Raw genomic sequence first — 14509 nt, forward strand, 5'->3', positions numbered from 1 at the left:
CCTGGCCTCTTCTCCACCGAGGTGCCTCTGGGGAGGGGACACGGGGGAGGCATACTTGAAGTGGGTGGGCTAGAGATGGGCAGGTTGAGTCCTGGGCCCTCGGTCAGCAAGGATGGGGAAGAGGGAGGCAGACATTTGGCAGGGGGTTATCCCCAATCCTCTTTCAGGGGTGTGCAGTGTGCTGGGGTCTGCAGAAGTGAAGAAACCTGCGGAGGTCTCGGGGAGGTCTGAGGGCGCAGGCATGGACCTCAGGTGGTGCCGTGTGTCCCAGCTGACCTCTCCTCCCACCTCCCTGTCTTGTGCAGATGGCGGCAGCAGAGGCAGTACACCACATCCACCTGCAAAACTTCTCTCGGTCTTTGCTCGAGACCCTCAACGGGCAGCGGTTGGGCGGGCACTTCTGCGATGTGACCGTGCGCATCCGTGAAGCCTCGCTGCGAGCACACCGCTGCGTGCTGGCTGCCGGCTCACCCTTCTTCCAGGACAAGCTGCTGCTCGGCCACTCCGAGATCCGAGTGCCGCCCGTGGTGCCTGCGCAGACGGTGCGCCAGCTCGTTGAGTTCCTCTACAGCGGCTCTCTGGTGGTGGCGCAGGGCGAGGCACTGCAGGTGCTCACGGCCGCGTCGGTGCTGCGCATCCAGACGGTCATCGACGAGTGCACGCAGATCATCGCGCGGACGCGCGCCCCTGCCCCGAGCACCCCGTCTCCCGCGCCCCTTCCGGCACCGGTGCCCCCGCCCCTGGCGCCCGCGCAGCTGCGCCACCGCCTGCGCCACCTCCTGGCCGCTCGCCCCCCAGGCCACCCTGGTGCCACACACAGCCGCAAGCAGCGCCAGCCTGCGCGCCTGCAGTTGCCTGAGCCGCCAGCACCCACCAAGGCCCAGGCGTCTGACGCGGACCTGGCGATCTCCGCAGCCCCGGACGACGGTGGAGATGATGATGACGGCGAGACAGAGGATGAGACCGATGGTGAGGACGCAGCAGGGGGCAGCGGTGGCCCCGGAGAAGGCCAGGCGCCCCCTGCCTTTCCTGACTGCGCCGCCAGCTTCCTCGCCACTGCTGGAGACAGCGCGCTCGAGGGGCCCCCTGTGACCGCAGGGCTCCCCGCCTATGGCGGCACCGGGAGGGACTTCCTCCGGGGGGCCGCACCGGCTGAAGAGGTGATCCCTGACAGCTTCGTCCCAGCCTGGCACGATGAGGATGGAACTGCGGCCGAGAGCTGTCCTGCCGAGACCCCCACCCCAGCCGACTGCGTCCTGGGCGCCCCCTGCCCGCCAGGCGTGAAGACCTCTGGGCCCCCCTCCTCACTGTTCCCCTTTCACCTGGGTGCTCCTGGGCCACCTGCACCCTCTGGGCCAGCGCCCGCGCCCCCACCTGCTTTCTACCCACTCCAGCCCCCGGACGCGGCTCCGGGGGCTCAGCTTGGGGAGGCCCCGGCCCCACCTGCGCCTGCTCCGGCCCCTTCGGGTACCCCCGCACGTGGCTCAGGCTCGGAGACGCCAGCCTATGAGTGCACCCACTGTCGCAAAACCTTCAGCTCGCGGAAGAACTACACCAAGCACATGTTCATCCACTCCGGTGAGCTGGGGCAGGACCTCCATGCCTGGCTCTCTGGGCACCTTGGTGGGCACCTTGGTCTCTGGTCATTGGAAGTTCACTCCTGGAGGGGCGGGGTAGGGTCCAGGTGCACATGGGGCTCTTGGTGCAGGCTCTCTTTGTCCCTCCTGGTTATGTGGTCCTAGGGCCCCACAGACAACAGGGACGGTTGCTGAGGGAGCCACAAGGCTCCAGGACTGGTTTCCCTCTGTAAACTGGGGATCCTTCCCATCCAGGCCTGTCTCTCTTTGGTGACCCCAGGGAGCCTCAGTAGCTCAAGTACGCTACCTGTGGGCAGACTGAGTCGGGGAGAGCAGGCAACAGAGTGCTCCTCCCTGTCTGTCCCACCACCTGGATTTACCGATGAGGCTTCTGAGGCTGGATGGGGGAAGCAGGAACCTGCCCAGGGCGTTTGGAAAGATGGTGGCAGAGCCTTTAGCCTTTAGTGGGAGCCTTAGGCCCACTTAGCTCTGGCTAGGCTGGGCCCTCTCTGGATGACACTGGGTCAGGGGTTGTGGGGGAGTGCACTGACCTCAGGAGAGCATGGGGCACTGGCAGAGAGGGGCCAGATTGGGGCCTGAGGACCCACTGCCCAGGTGGAAGGAGGGAGGCGCTGCGACTTAGGCACTCCACACAGAGAAGGGAGGAGAGAGGGGGCTTCACCACGGCTGCAGCAAGGTCCCCTCAGACCAACACAGGGCTGTGCAGGGTCTAGGGAGGTGGCAAGTGTGCGACGGTGGAGCTCGGAAGTGGGGCTGGCTGTGCTGAGCCAGGGCCAAGGTGGTAGGGGACAGGCGTGCTGGGTTAAGGCTGAGCTTGGTTTTGTCAAGGAGAGCAGAGACTTCACTGGAAGGCCACTCCACAGTGGGGAGTGGAGTGCCTGTGTATGTGTGAAGATCTGCAGGGGCAGGGACTTGGGGTTCACGGTGAGTGGAGGTGAAGCAGTTGGAATGTTCTGAACTGGGGAGTGCTGTGCTTTAAAGCATCAGATCTCCCTTGAACTGCTTTGGGAGGATGGGGAGAGGACAGAAGGGCAGAAGGAAGGTGGTAGGTACAAGGAGTGCTGGGTGGTCAGTGCGTGGGGCCCTTCTGAGGCCCCAAGGCAGTGTGGGCTTTGCCTGAAGGGTGCTCCGACCTGGTTGGTCAGGCGGGACCCTCCGGCAGGCAGTGCCCTGCAGACCCCTGCGGCCGACCAAGACTGACTACCCTCCCTGGATCCAAGCTGAGGGGTCCAGACAGATGTGTCACCCCGGAGACATTCCAGCAGGCGGGGTCTGGACAGAAGGGCTTCCTGCAGGAAGGGGGCGGGTCTCTCCTCGCGTAGGGATGAGGGGGCCTTTCCAGAGTGTCTTCAGAACTGAGACCAGCTTAGAGTCAAGGAGACTCAGGGCATGACGGGAATGGGGTTAGGGATTGTCGTGAAGCTAAGCCTCCCGAGTGCCTCCCAAAGCCGGCCATGGTGCTGTTTGGGGTGCAAAGGTGGGGAGGAAACCTGATGTGTGTCTTGGCCCGGGGTGAAGGGAAGCCTAGGAATTAGGGAATAGGGGTCCCTGCTCGGTACGATGATCCTGGGGTGACGGGTAGTGGGCGGGGGACTCGGGTTGGGCAGGGGCGTCAGGGGGCTTCTGCCCAGCTGATGTGCCCGCGGCCTGTCCTTTCACCCGCAGGGGAGAAGCCGCACCAGTGTGCTGTCTGCTGGCGATCCTTCTCGCTGCGCGACTACCTGCTCAAGCACATGGTCACGCACACAGGCGTGCGAGCCTTCCAGTGCGCGGTCTGCGCCAAGCGCTTCACGCAGAAGAGCTCCCTCAACGTGCACATGCGCACGCACCGCCCGGAGCGGGCGCCTTGCCCTGCCTGCGGCAAGGTCTTCTCGCACCGCGCTCTGCTGGAGCGCCACCTGGCGGCGCACCCCGCTCCCTGATCGGCCGAGCTCACGGCCACAGCGAGGCCACGCCCCCGCGTCTCCTCAGGCCTAGCCTGGCGGTGCCCTGTGCCCAGGGCTAGCCAAACCCACGGCTTCCACTCTTAACCATGCTTCCACCACCAGATCACGTAGGCTCCTGAGCGCAGGTTCTGCCCTGCTTCCATCCCTTTTCCAGACCTGATGGGGACCAGCCCTCTTTATCTCCTCTTACATACTAGGACCCTCCGGGAACCCAAGCACTTCTGAGACGGGGACCAAGCTCAGACTCCTGGAGGTGGGCCCTGCCTCATGGCTCCTCTCCTAGTTCACATTACCCTCTTCCCTTCCTGCGTGGGTGGGGTGAGGCCCGGCGTTTCCCCCCAGCAGGATATCCCTCCTTCATTGGGTGCCTAAGGGGGTTGGGTGGACCCACCAAGGACTTGGGGCTGGGCCTTGGGACATAATAAAGGACTGTGAACTGTGGGCCCTGAGCTGTGAGTACCAGGACCATGGGTGTCTCCCCCAGACTGCACGTCAGGCTCGGCCCACCCGTCTCTGGGCAGCGTCCCCTGCCCAGCACCAGCTTCCTGCTGTCATCCTGGGCCTGTGTTCTGGGAACCTGGGGAAGAAATGGGCACGTGGCTGGCACTTTGCTCTCGGAGGCCTGGGTCCTGGGCGGAAGGGCAGGTTCTGCCCTGTCTGAGGTGGGTCTTGGAGAGGGAGGTCACCTATGGGATCCTGGCTGCTGCCCACCATGAACATTTCCAGGCCCCCAGATCCTCCAGCCAGACTGTTGGGGGGCCTTTGGATGTAAGACTCCCACCCCACCCCCATCGGACAGTTATATTGGTCAAGTACCTTTTGGGGGCCCTGGAGAGCTTTGAGGTCAGGGTGTCTTGGCCACTGGGAGTGCAAGTTCTGGGGTGGTATGGGAGTTGGGCCAATGGGCAGCTGAAGACAGCCCCAGCTTGTCCACCTGGCTGCCTGCCTTGGGGAGCGTGCTCTCTCTCTGCTGGGAGTCTCCTGGCCTGGGTGCTAGGCCTAAGGGTCTGGAGCTGCTGGGGGGAGGAGAGTGCAAGCTGGTGGGACAGCCCCTGGCCACACCTACCAGCTGGCCCAATGGGGCGACCTGACCAACTGCATTTCCTCTCAGCCCAGCCCACTCCTGGAGGTTAAGGGCCAAGGTTAGGCTTCCCAGTCCAACCACGGGGTGTCCCAGCCCCTGCCCACAGAACTGGGTTTGAATTCCAGCACCACTCCTGCTCACTTACTGAGTGTGGGCTGTTTACTAGCAGGGGCTTGAGCTCCCAGGTTCATGACACCAAGGCTGTAGCTGAGTCCTACTCTCTCAGCAGCTCAGGATCCAAGGTCCTGTGGCTTGGGGTGTAGCCTGGTTGAAGCCCATCTCCCTGTGGGTTAACTTTGTACACAGGAGCACCTCCCTCTTAGGCATGCCTTCCAGCTGGTGCTTCTGGCGAGATCACACTTGTTTTCCTTCAGTTTTGAAGACTGAACTGTCTGCTCCCCGAGGGCAAGACTTTGCCTGGTGCACACTGGATGTGTGGGGAGAAGGGCGGGGGAGACGCCAGCCTTGGAGCAGGGACATCTGGAGAGCATCAGGGCTGGGTATGAAGGACAGCATGGAGGGATGGCAGGAGCCTGCTAGTACCAATGAAGGGGACAGGAGCTGGGTCCTCAGAAGTCAGTCACAGTGGCAGAGGGGAACAGAGGCCATCACAGGGGTGACAGGTCAGTGAGATGATGGCAGAGGCAAAGGGATGACAGGAGGGGTGCCTACAGATGAGGACAGGAGTGGGGCCCAGGTGGTCAGGGACAGATAGGAACTGGAGCCAAGCAGTGGCCAGCAGAGCAAAACAAACAGGCCGTCATAGTCAGCAGTTTCTAGGAGGCAGCCTGTTGTGCTGCCCCAGGGTGCAGAGGTCAGAAACAGCCCCTGGGGTGGTGGTGAGGCTGCACCACTGCCACTCTGAGGAGGAGCCGGTGCCATGGGCGTTGGGCTGAGGCTGGGCCTGCTGCTGCCGCTGTTCCTGCTGCCATGGGCCCTCGGGCAGTCCCCGGGGCTGGCAGTGGTGGCCCTGGCACTGCGCTGGTTGCTGGGGGACACCACCTGTGGAATTCTGCTTGGCTCAGCTGTTCTGGCGCGGCCCTGGCTTGGCCCCTGGGTACCCCACTGGCTCAACCTGACTGTGGCGGCGGTCACACTGGCCCTGCTCCCACCACGGGTGCCCCCAGGGCTGCGCTGGCTGCCGGCCGATGTGGCCTTCCTGGTCCGGAGCATCTACCTGAGGCTACAGGTGCAAGTCCGGCTGAGCCGGCGGCCGCCCCACACCTTTGTGGATGCCTTTGAGCAGTGGGTGCGGGAACGGCCTGACCACGTGCCCTTGGTGTGCACGGGGCCTGGGGGTCACGCAGTCACCTTCGGAGAGCTGGATGCCCAGGCATGCCAGGCAGCGTGGGCCCTCAAGGCCGAGTTGGGCAGCTCTGACGGCCTGTCTGTTAGGGAGCCGACTGCCCTCCTGGTCCTGCCCTCCCAGGCCATCCCTGCCCTGGGCTTGTTGCTGGGGCTGGCCAAGCTGGGCTGCCCTGTAGCCTGGATCAACCCGCACAGCCGGGGGGGTCCTCTGGTCCATGCCGTCCTGAGCTCTGGGGCCCGGCTGCTGGTGGTCGACCTAGGTAAGAGCCCCTCATGGTCAGTGAAGGGGGCAGGGGCAGACTGTCCAAAGAATGGCAATGGAGGCTGAACACAGAGCCACCTAGAGTTCAAGGGAATCCTGAGGGCGTCAATTTTGCTTTATTTCACAACGTGTTTCATCCTTTTCGCCACAAAAACACCCATCGTGGAATCGCTACCAAAGAACGTGAAAGCTTTCTCCCTTTGCTAGCTGCCTCTCTGTGTCAGGAGGTCCTGTCCCTATCTCTGGGTTTCAGGGTCCCCACTCCCAACTCAGGTGGCCCTTGCCTCAGTCTCTCTCTCACCGGTCCCTGCAGACCTCCGGGAACACCTAGAGGAGGTCCTTCTTCAGCTGCAGGCTGAGAACGTCCGCTGCTTCTACCTCAGCAAGGTGTCCCCAACGCCAGGCGTGGGGGCTCTGGGGGCCGCCCTGGATGCTGCTCCCTCGGTCCCGGTGCCTGCTCACCTCCGTACAGGGATCACCCAGAAAGACCCTGTCCTGTTCATCTACACCTCAGGAACCACCGGTAAGAGCCCTCAGTAGCCCTGGTCTCTGGCCTCCGAATTCTCGCCCTGACCTGTGCCTCACACTTGACCTCTGAAACCTGGTCTACCCTTTCATCCCACACGACCTGACCTGATCTCCCTCCCCAGCCACCAGCGTGATTCCAGGGTTCAGCACTGAAATACTGCTTCTGTTTTTGGCTGATGATCCACAAATCCCATTTGTCCCCCCAAAGCCAACCCTGAATCCTCATACTTGACCACATCGGAGAACCGCAAACCCAGTACAACCCTGATGGTAGAGATCCCACGCGTCTGCTGGTCCATCTTTGACCCATTCCACTTCAGTACCCCTTCACCTCTGCACCCTTCCTGCTCCTTCGTCCCCTAGGACTCCCAAAGCCGGTCATCTACACACATGAGCGGCTGCTGCACGTAGTAAGTCTCCTGTCCGTGTGTGGGGTTACAGCTCAGGATGTCATCTACACGGCCCTGCCTCTATACCACACAACGGGGCTCATCCTTGGAGTCCTTGGAGTCCTACATCTGGGTAAGCCCTTCCCTGGGGACGCCTCCAATCCACAGAATCCCAGAGTGTGCTTTGAGGTGGGGCTGTCAAGTTGACGAGACCTCATAGGCTACCTGCCACCCCAGTTCTCAGCTTTGGGAAGGAACTCACCTAAGTCCCAGGACCACTTGAAAAGAGGCTTAGATACCCACACATTCCCTAATGGTTGTGCTTTAGTTATGAGGTGACGAGAGCTGGAATGAGGGACAGCCACAGGCATCCAGGCAGGCCTCTGAAGGCTCCTGGTAGGTCATAGAGATGTCTCCCTGGATACCTGACTTGGAATTGTTTTCGAATTTTTATTATGTTAATTTCTGTACACACTCAGAAATTTCTAAACACACACACTTAACAATGAATCTTCACATAGGCACCACCCAGCTTCAGCCACCATCAGCACTTGGCTGTATTTGTTTCATATATCACCTCCCACTTGCCTTTTCCTGAAGTCCCTCTGTTTCACAGTTAATGGGCTTGGCTACTAACAGAAAGGTTGGAAGTTTGAGCTCCCCAGGGGTACCTTGGCAGAAAGGCCTGTTATCTATGACTAAAAAAATCAGCCATTGATAAGCCACGGAGCACATTGATAACCCTACAGAGCACAGTTTTACTGACACATGATGTCAGCATGAGTCAGAATCTGCTCAGTGACACCTAGGTTTTGTTGTTGTTGTCTTTTTTACTCTATTTTTACTCATTTTTAAAACATTTCATTATGAAAAATTTCAGACATCCACAAAAATAGAATAGTTTGATGTCGTCCTACATATCCTCACCCAGGTTCAACAACTGTTAACCTGTGGCCAGTTTTATCTCCTACAAACTTCCCTATTTTAAAAATTATTTTAGAGCAAATCCTAGACTTTGTATGTTTTTGTTTATAAATACTGCAGGTATCTTCAACATATAAGGACTTTAACAATGTAACCACAAAGTGATCATTACATCTGACAAAATTAACAGTAATCCTTTAATATCATCTACTTCCCACTCCGTCTTCAAATTTCCCCAGTTGTCTAATTGTCTTTTTGCAGCTAAACAAACTTCCCACTGTAGTTACTTGTTAGGTCTCTGCTCCTCTCCTGCATTTTCTGTTAGGCTGGAAATTCCCTTTCGAGGCATCTTAGATTCAGGTTCAGTTATTCTTGGCAAGAACCTTCCTGGGGGTGCTGTGTGCTTCCGAATTCACCTCACTGGAGGCAGCCCATGCCTGTTGTCCTTAGAGATGCTAAGATGGATTGGGAGGTTCAGATGGTGACAGCTCCCTATCCCTTTTGAGGGCCTTTCCCATTTTACCTGCCCTTGAAAGGCTTTCTTGTATCACACGTTTCATTAGGGGATGTTAACAGAGGTGTCATTTTCAAGGATTTGGCGTAGGAAACGTTTTCACTGAGAGGGCATTATATTTTACCTCCCCGCCAAAAATATGGCCTCAAAGACAAATACTCATTACCTCCAAAGGCATATGAGCAGTTGCCCGTTTGGGTGTGTGGATGGTGATATTTAGCTTGCAGAATTTTGGTGAAGGTTAGAGGTGAGGTAAGAACACCTGCCACAGAAAAAGCTGCATAGGGTAGGATCAGGAAAGAAGGGCACACTTCCCTGGAGTGAACGTGCTGACCCCTGAAATAGATTTACCCAAGTGTTGATCCATTGATCCATCTATACATCCATTACCCATCCATTCACCCATGGACTTACCTTCTTACCCACACATTCGAGCTAATCACCCCCAGGTAAGACCTCAAATATCTCCCATCCGTGATCAAAGCCATCAGTTAGCCCCACTGGGGTTTTATAAATCTTTGATCATCTTCAACAGTGATTAGTGTTTGCAGCCCTCACTTACTGGGTGTTCTTTTTGTAACCGAGCACCCTTTTCATTCATCCTTCAGATGGGATTCAGACCTATCCCTGCCTGTGTCCAGTAGCTGTGCTTTGAACTATCCACTGAGCTGTTCCCACACGTGCAGTGGGGCTATGCTAACACTGTCCCTGTACTCCAGGGACCACACTCAGAGAATGAAAGAGGTTTTCACAGTGGCTTAGAAACATGACCTGAATCCCATTAACCCTCCCCTCAGGAGCCACTTGCATCCTGGCCCCTAAATTCTCTGCCTCCAGCTTTTGGGATGACTGTCGGAAGCATGGTGTGACTGTGATCATATATGTGGGTGAGATCCTGCGGTACCTGTGTCATGTTCCCCAGGTAAGGGCTCTTGGGAGAGGACCCTGGGTGAGGCTGTTAGAGTTCCGTGGTGAACCCCCAGGTACAGACATCCAGATGATGTGCCAAATAAAGATCTTAGGTGAAGATCAAAGTATAGGATTTAAGCAAGGTCCTTCAGGTAAAACACCCCAGGCAAGGGTTCCAGATAGAGTCCCACACAAGGTTCTTGTGGTTCGTTCATTGACCGGCCATGCTGCCTTGGGCAGGTGACTTCCCCTCCCTCAGCCTCTGTGTCCTCATTTGGAGAACAGGGATAATAACAGCCACCACCTCTAGGAGTGCTGAGAATTAAATGAGCTACATACATGTTGGAGTCCCTGGGTGGTGCAGATGGCTGATGCACTTGGCTGCTGATCGAAAGCCTGAAGGTTTGAGCCCATCCAGAGGTTCCTCGAAAGGAATGCCTGTAATTGAAAACCCAGCTATTGCAGAGCCTACTGTGACACACATAAGGCGACCATGAGTCAGAATCAACTCAAGGGCACCTGGTTTTAAATATTTGTAAATACAAAAACTACATGTAAAGTGCCTAGAACTCAGTAAACTCACTAGATGTGAGCCAGCATCATCCTTACAGAGCAGATGAGGTCTGGTCCCCAGTAACTTGTCTCTAGGAAGGCCCTCAAGTAATCCTTCCAGGTGAAAGTTCCACACAAGTCTCCGTATACATCCCCCAGGTAAAGGACCCCAGAAAACCCCTCCAAGTAAGGCCCCAGGTAACTTCCCAATCAAGCTTCTTAGGGGCCCCCCTGTAGATAACCCCCCAGGTAAAGGCTCCAGGTAACTACTTTCATGTAAGAAGCCCAAGGAGCTCCCTAAATATAGGCCATCAGTCACCTCACTAAGCTGCCCCCCAGGCACGAACTTGAGAGCAGTACCCCTAGGTAAAGACCCCTAGGTAACCCCCCTAAGGTAAGGGTGCCAGGGCATGCCCTGAGGGTGCTTCTTCACGTCCCTTGGGATATCTGTAGCGACCCGAGGACCAGAAGCACAAGGTCCGCCTTGCTTTGGGCATCGGGCTCCGGGGAGAAGTGTGGGAGAAGTTCCAGCAGCGATTCGGCCCCATTCGTATCTGGGAATGCTATGGCTCCACAGAGGGCAACTTTGGCTTCATCAACTACCCAGGGCGCTGTGGGGCCCAAGGCAAGAGTAGCTGCCTCCTTCAAGTGAGTAGACTGGATGCCTAATTAGTGTCTGGGACTGGGGCTGAACCCACAGGGAGTGTACTGATAGCGCCCCACCCTCTGCCACAGTGGCTGTCCCCTTTTGAGCTCCTGCGGTTTGACCCGGAGTCTGTGGAGCCCATGAGGGATGATCATGGCTTCTGCATCCCTGTGGAGCCAGGTAGGGGGCGCTCTCTCCAGCCGATCTGGCCACTGTTCTGGAGCCCTCTGCCTCTTGGCTGTCCCCCAGCTCCCACTGCCTCAGTCTCTCACTCTGGGCTTCTGAGCGACTGTCTCTAAGTTCTCTTGAGCTTTCTGTTGGGATTGTGAGCTCCCAGTCATCAATCTCCTCTTGTCCTGAATTCTGTCCTTGTGTCTTCTCTCCTGGGGCCTTGCAAGACTCTAGCTGTGTCCCTTTTTTCATCTCCATTTGTCTCTGTTCCTCGTCCCTCCCTATTACTCTTTTCCTGTTTGTCCTGGGCTCTCTTGCTTCAGTCTTTGGTTTTCTGTGTCTTCCTGCCCGTGTCTCTGGCTCTTCCCTTCTCTGTCTCCAACCGTCTCTGTCTCTCTGGCCTCTGCATCTCTCCTCATGTCTGTCTTTCAGAGTCTATCTCCCTATCTGTGGGTCTCTTGTGTGTCTCTCTCCCCTCATCTCTAGACCTCCCTGACTCTGCGTTTCTCTCCCTCTATCTCTGGGTCTCTCTCTCTCCCCTTTTGTCTTTGGCAGGGTCCTAGGTGATGAAGAGGCCACCGCTGGGGAAAAACCCCGGGCGGCGGCTGGTGGGCTCCTGGGATTCTTGTTCACAGTTATTACCTGACTGAGTTTTTCGGTTACTCCAATCTTCAGGGGAGGCAGGTCTCCTTGTGACACGAGTGACTAAATACGCCCCCTTTCCGGGCTACCACGGCCCCCGAGAGCTGACGGAACGGAAGTTGGTACGGGACGTGAGGCGCCCGGGCGACGTTTACTTTAACACTGGAGATGTGATGGCCATGGACCGCGAGGGCTTCCTCTACTTCCGCGACCGCCTCGGAGACACCTTCCGGTGCGGTGCGGCTTTTGCGGGCGGGACTGGGAGGAGCATAACCAGCTGGGATTCCAAGTCCTTCCCGAACCTGGCGGGGCAGGGCTTGTGGGACGATCGACTTTCGGCGTAAGGAGCGCGGGGCGCAGGGCTTCCTGTTCCGCTGGAGGCGGGGCGTGCGCTGGGGGCGAGGCCACCGGGCTTCCCGAGCCGGGAGAAGGCGGGGCTGGGGAAGCCGGGGTTCCGGACCCTTCAGGAGGGGTCTACACCTTGCTGGAGTGGGGGGAATTCTCCTCCTCCCCAGAGACATGGTTACAGATGCTGGCTTTGCCCTCTTAGATGGAAGGGGGAAAACGTGTCCACGCGGGAAGTGGAGAAAGTGTTGTTACTCGTGGACTTCCTGCAAGATGTGAACGTCTATGGCGTATCGGTGCCAGGTGCGGAGGGTTACCCTGATTTTAATGCTTCACCCACCTTGTGCATGGAGGGTTGTTATTCCCATGTTAGCGGTGGGGAACCTCTGGGCCACCGTGGAGCTGGGCCAGGCAAGAGGGTCAGCCTTGAGCCCCCGCGTGCTTACAGGTGAGACGAGGACTAGCGTGACGAGGACAGTAGTGATTGGTGTACTTCCTAGGTTGTGAGGGCAAGGTGGGCATGGCTGCCGTGCAGCTGGCCCCCAGCCAAACATTCGACGGGCAGCAGCTGTACCAGTATGTCTGTGCTTGGCTCCCTGCATACGCTGTCCCCCACTTCATCCGTATCCAGGTGAGCCCAGGGCAGCCAGAGCAGGTGGGTGGAGTGCCACAGCCATGGGCGTCACAGTCAAGGGTTTGTGGTCGCTATGTCTGCAGGATGCTCTAGAGCTCACCGGCACCTTCAAGCTGATGAAGTCTCGACTGGTGCGTGAAGGCTTCGATGTGGGCACCATCACTGACCCCCTGTACATACTGGACCACCAGGCCCAGGCCTTCCAGCCCCTGACAGCAGACACGTACAAAGCTGTGTGCAACGGGACCTGGAGACTCTGAACCCCTAGTGCCCTGTGAGCCACCTCCAGGGGCAGGGCACCATGCTGACCCCCAGCCTAGCCATAGTGTCCCCCTCCACCCTGTACCTGCATGAGGTCAGCATGCATCCAAGACTAGCCACATTCCCAGGCACATTGTGGAAAATGAGGTCCCTGGACCTGGGGACAGGGAGAATAAACCCAGATGTGCACAGAGATAACTGCATGGGTAGAAAAACAAGTGAGGGGTCACGTGCAGGGACTCCCTTCCTCTCTGCTGGGACTGCAGCTGCCAGGAGAGGGGGCTCTGTCTGGGAAGGATCAGGGCTGGGGGGAGGATGTGGCCAGCTGCACAGCACCCCGGGGTGCCGAAACGAGAGCTTTGACTCTGGTGTCATTGAGGGGGCCCAGCGTGTAGCCGATGCAGGGCAGTGAATATGGGCGGTGCCTCTGTGACCTTTGGTCTTCAGGAGGTGGTCAGACGTGCCTTGATGGGCACTCTGATGAGGCCCAGCTGGTGAACAGGAGGTAACAGAAGCTTTGGCAGAGGGAACAGTATGTACATAGACTCTAGGGACAAGGCATGGACCATGAAGCATTGACTCATCCGGGTACACAGGGAGCCCGGATGGTGCAGTGGTTAAAGCACTTGCCTGCTAATAACTGAAAAGTCAGAGGCTTCTGGGGAAAAGATGTGGCAGTTGGCTTACAGAAGGATTACAGCCTTGGAAACCCAATGAGGCAGTGGTACTCTGGCCTGTAGGATCAGAGTCAGAATCAACTGATGGCAACAGGTTTGGGGTTCTTTTGATTTTGTGGCAGGGACAGGCAAGTGCCAGAGACTTTGTTGCACAGTGGTGAAAGCGCTCAGTTCTGAATTGAAAGGGAAACAACTGGAACCCACCAGCCTATCAACAGGACAAAGATGTGGCAGTCAGCTTCCATAAAAACTTACAGCCTTTGAAACACTGTAGAGCAATTCTGTGCCCTATAGGGTCACTAGGAGTCTGAATCAACTCCACAGCAGTGGGTATGGTTTTGGTGGGTGCCAAGCCCTTTGGGAAATGAATCTGTGGTAGTTAAAGGGATGAAAAGTGAATCATGGGGAACTGTGGGTGTTGTAGGCAGGAACTCCCAAGCACCAAGGCTTTTGCAGTGTATTTTGCATCATGCTGTGCAGTCACTGCCACAGTGACTGTGGGAGCTGTAGACCAGAGTAAGGAAGGAAGCAAATGCCAGGGGCTCTGAGAAACAAGTCCTTGTATCATGGAGGGGAGCTAAAGGACAGAACAGTGTAGGAGCCTTAGACAGGGATGAGGAGCAAGGAAACTGAGCAAACGCCAAGGGCTCCGAGAGAGAGATTGTACATTGTCTCAGGAACCAGACGGAAGTCCCAGCTACTTGTGAGAGCTCTAAGCAGGGGCACGCAGGGACCCAGACCGCTGGAAAATGGAGTCTCTGCGGACTCAAGGACCGGAAGTGCCACGTGGACATTGTGGGAGCTGTAGGCAAAAGGTATGGGCTGCTAAAACAAAACAAAACAAAATCCACTTCCATCGAGTCAATTCTGATTCATAGCAACCTCCACTCAGTTTCTAAGGTGGTAAATATTTGTGAAAGTAGGTCATCTCATCACTTTCGGCTGAGGGGCTGTAGGGTTTGAACTGCCAACCTCCTGTTAGCAGTCAAATGACTTATGCACTGCGCCACTGGAGCTCCTTATGTTGTTATGTGCGTTGAGTCGCGGGCTAAGAGCGACCCTCCTTGGGTTTCCGAGGCGGTATCACTATGGAAGAAGATTGCTCAACCTTCCTTCCCA

At 57.2% G+C, this 14509-nt stretch overlaps 2 protein-coding genes across 2 annotated transcripts; both read left to right on the top strand.

The window, feature by feature from the left end:
* Nucleotides 1-305: 305 nt before the first annotated feature.
* ZBTB45 (zinc finger and BTB domain containing 45) lies at nucleotides 306-3520 on the top strand. The gene is made up of 2 exons (XM_007957000.1): nucleotides 306-1578; nucleotides 3264-3520. The coding sequence occupies exons 1-2, from the start codon at nucleotides 306-308 to the stop codon at nucleotides 3518-3520; spliced, it is 1530 nt and encodes a 509-aa protein (XP_007955191.1).
* A 1988-nt stretch (nucleotides 3521-5508) lies between these two features.
* SLC27A5 (solute carrier family 27 member 5) lies at nucleotides 5509-12712 on the top strand. Its single transcript, XM_007957001.2, has 10 exons — nucleotides 5509-6196; nucleotides 6512-6721; nucleotides 7090-7248; nucleotides 9351-9475; nucleotides 10468-10662; nucleotides 10750-10840; nucleotides 11507-11705; nucleotides 12024-12121; nucleotides 12319-12449; nucleotides 12536-12712. Exons 1-10 carry the CDS (start codon nucleotides 5509-5511, stop codon nucleotides 12710-12712), a joined length of 2073 nt encoding a protein of 690 aa, XP_007955192.1.
* The last annotated feature ends 1797 nt before the right edge of the window (nucleotides 12713-14509 follow it).

Source organism: Orycteropus afer, unplaced genomic scaffold, assembly GCF_000298275.1.
Source record: "Orycteropus afer afer isolate SDZICR_OR568_19922 unplaced genomic scaffold, OryAfe1.0 scaffold00694, whole genome shotgun sequence".
Taxonomy (NCBI): Eukaryota; Metazoa; Chordata; class Mammalia; order Tubulidentata; family Orycteropodidae; genus Orycteropus; species Orycteropus afer.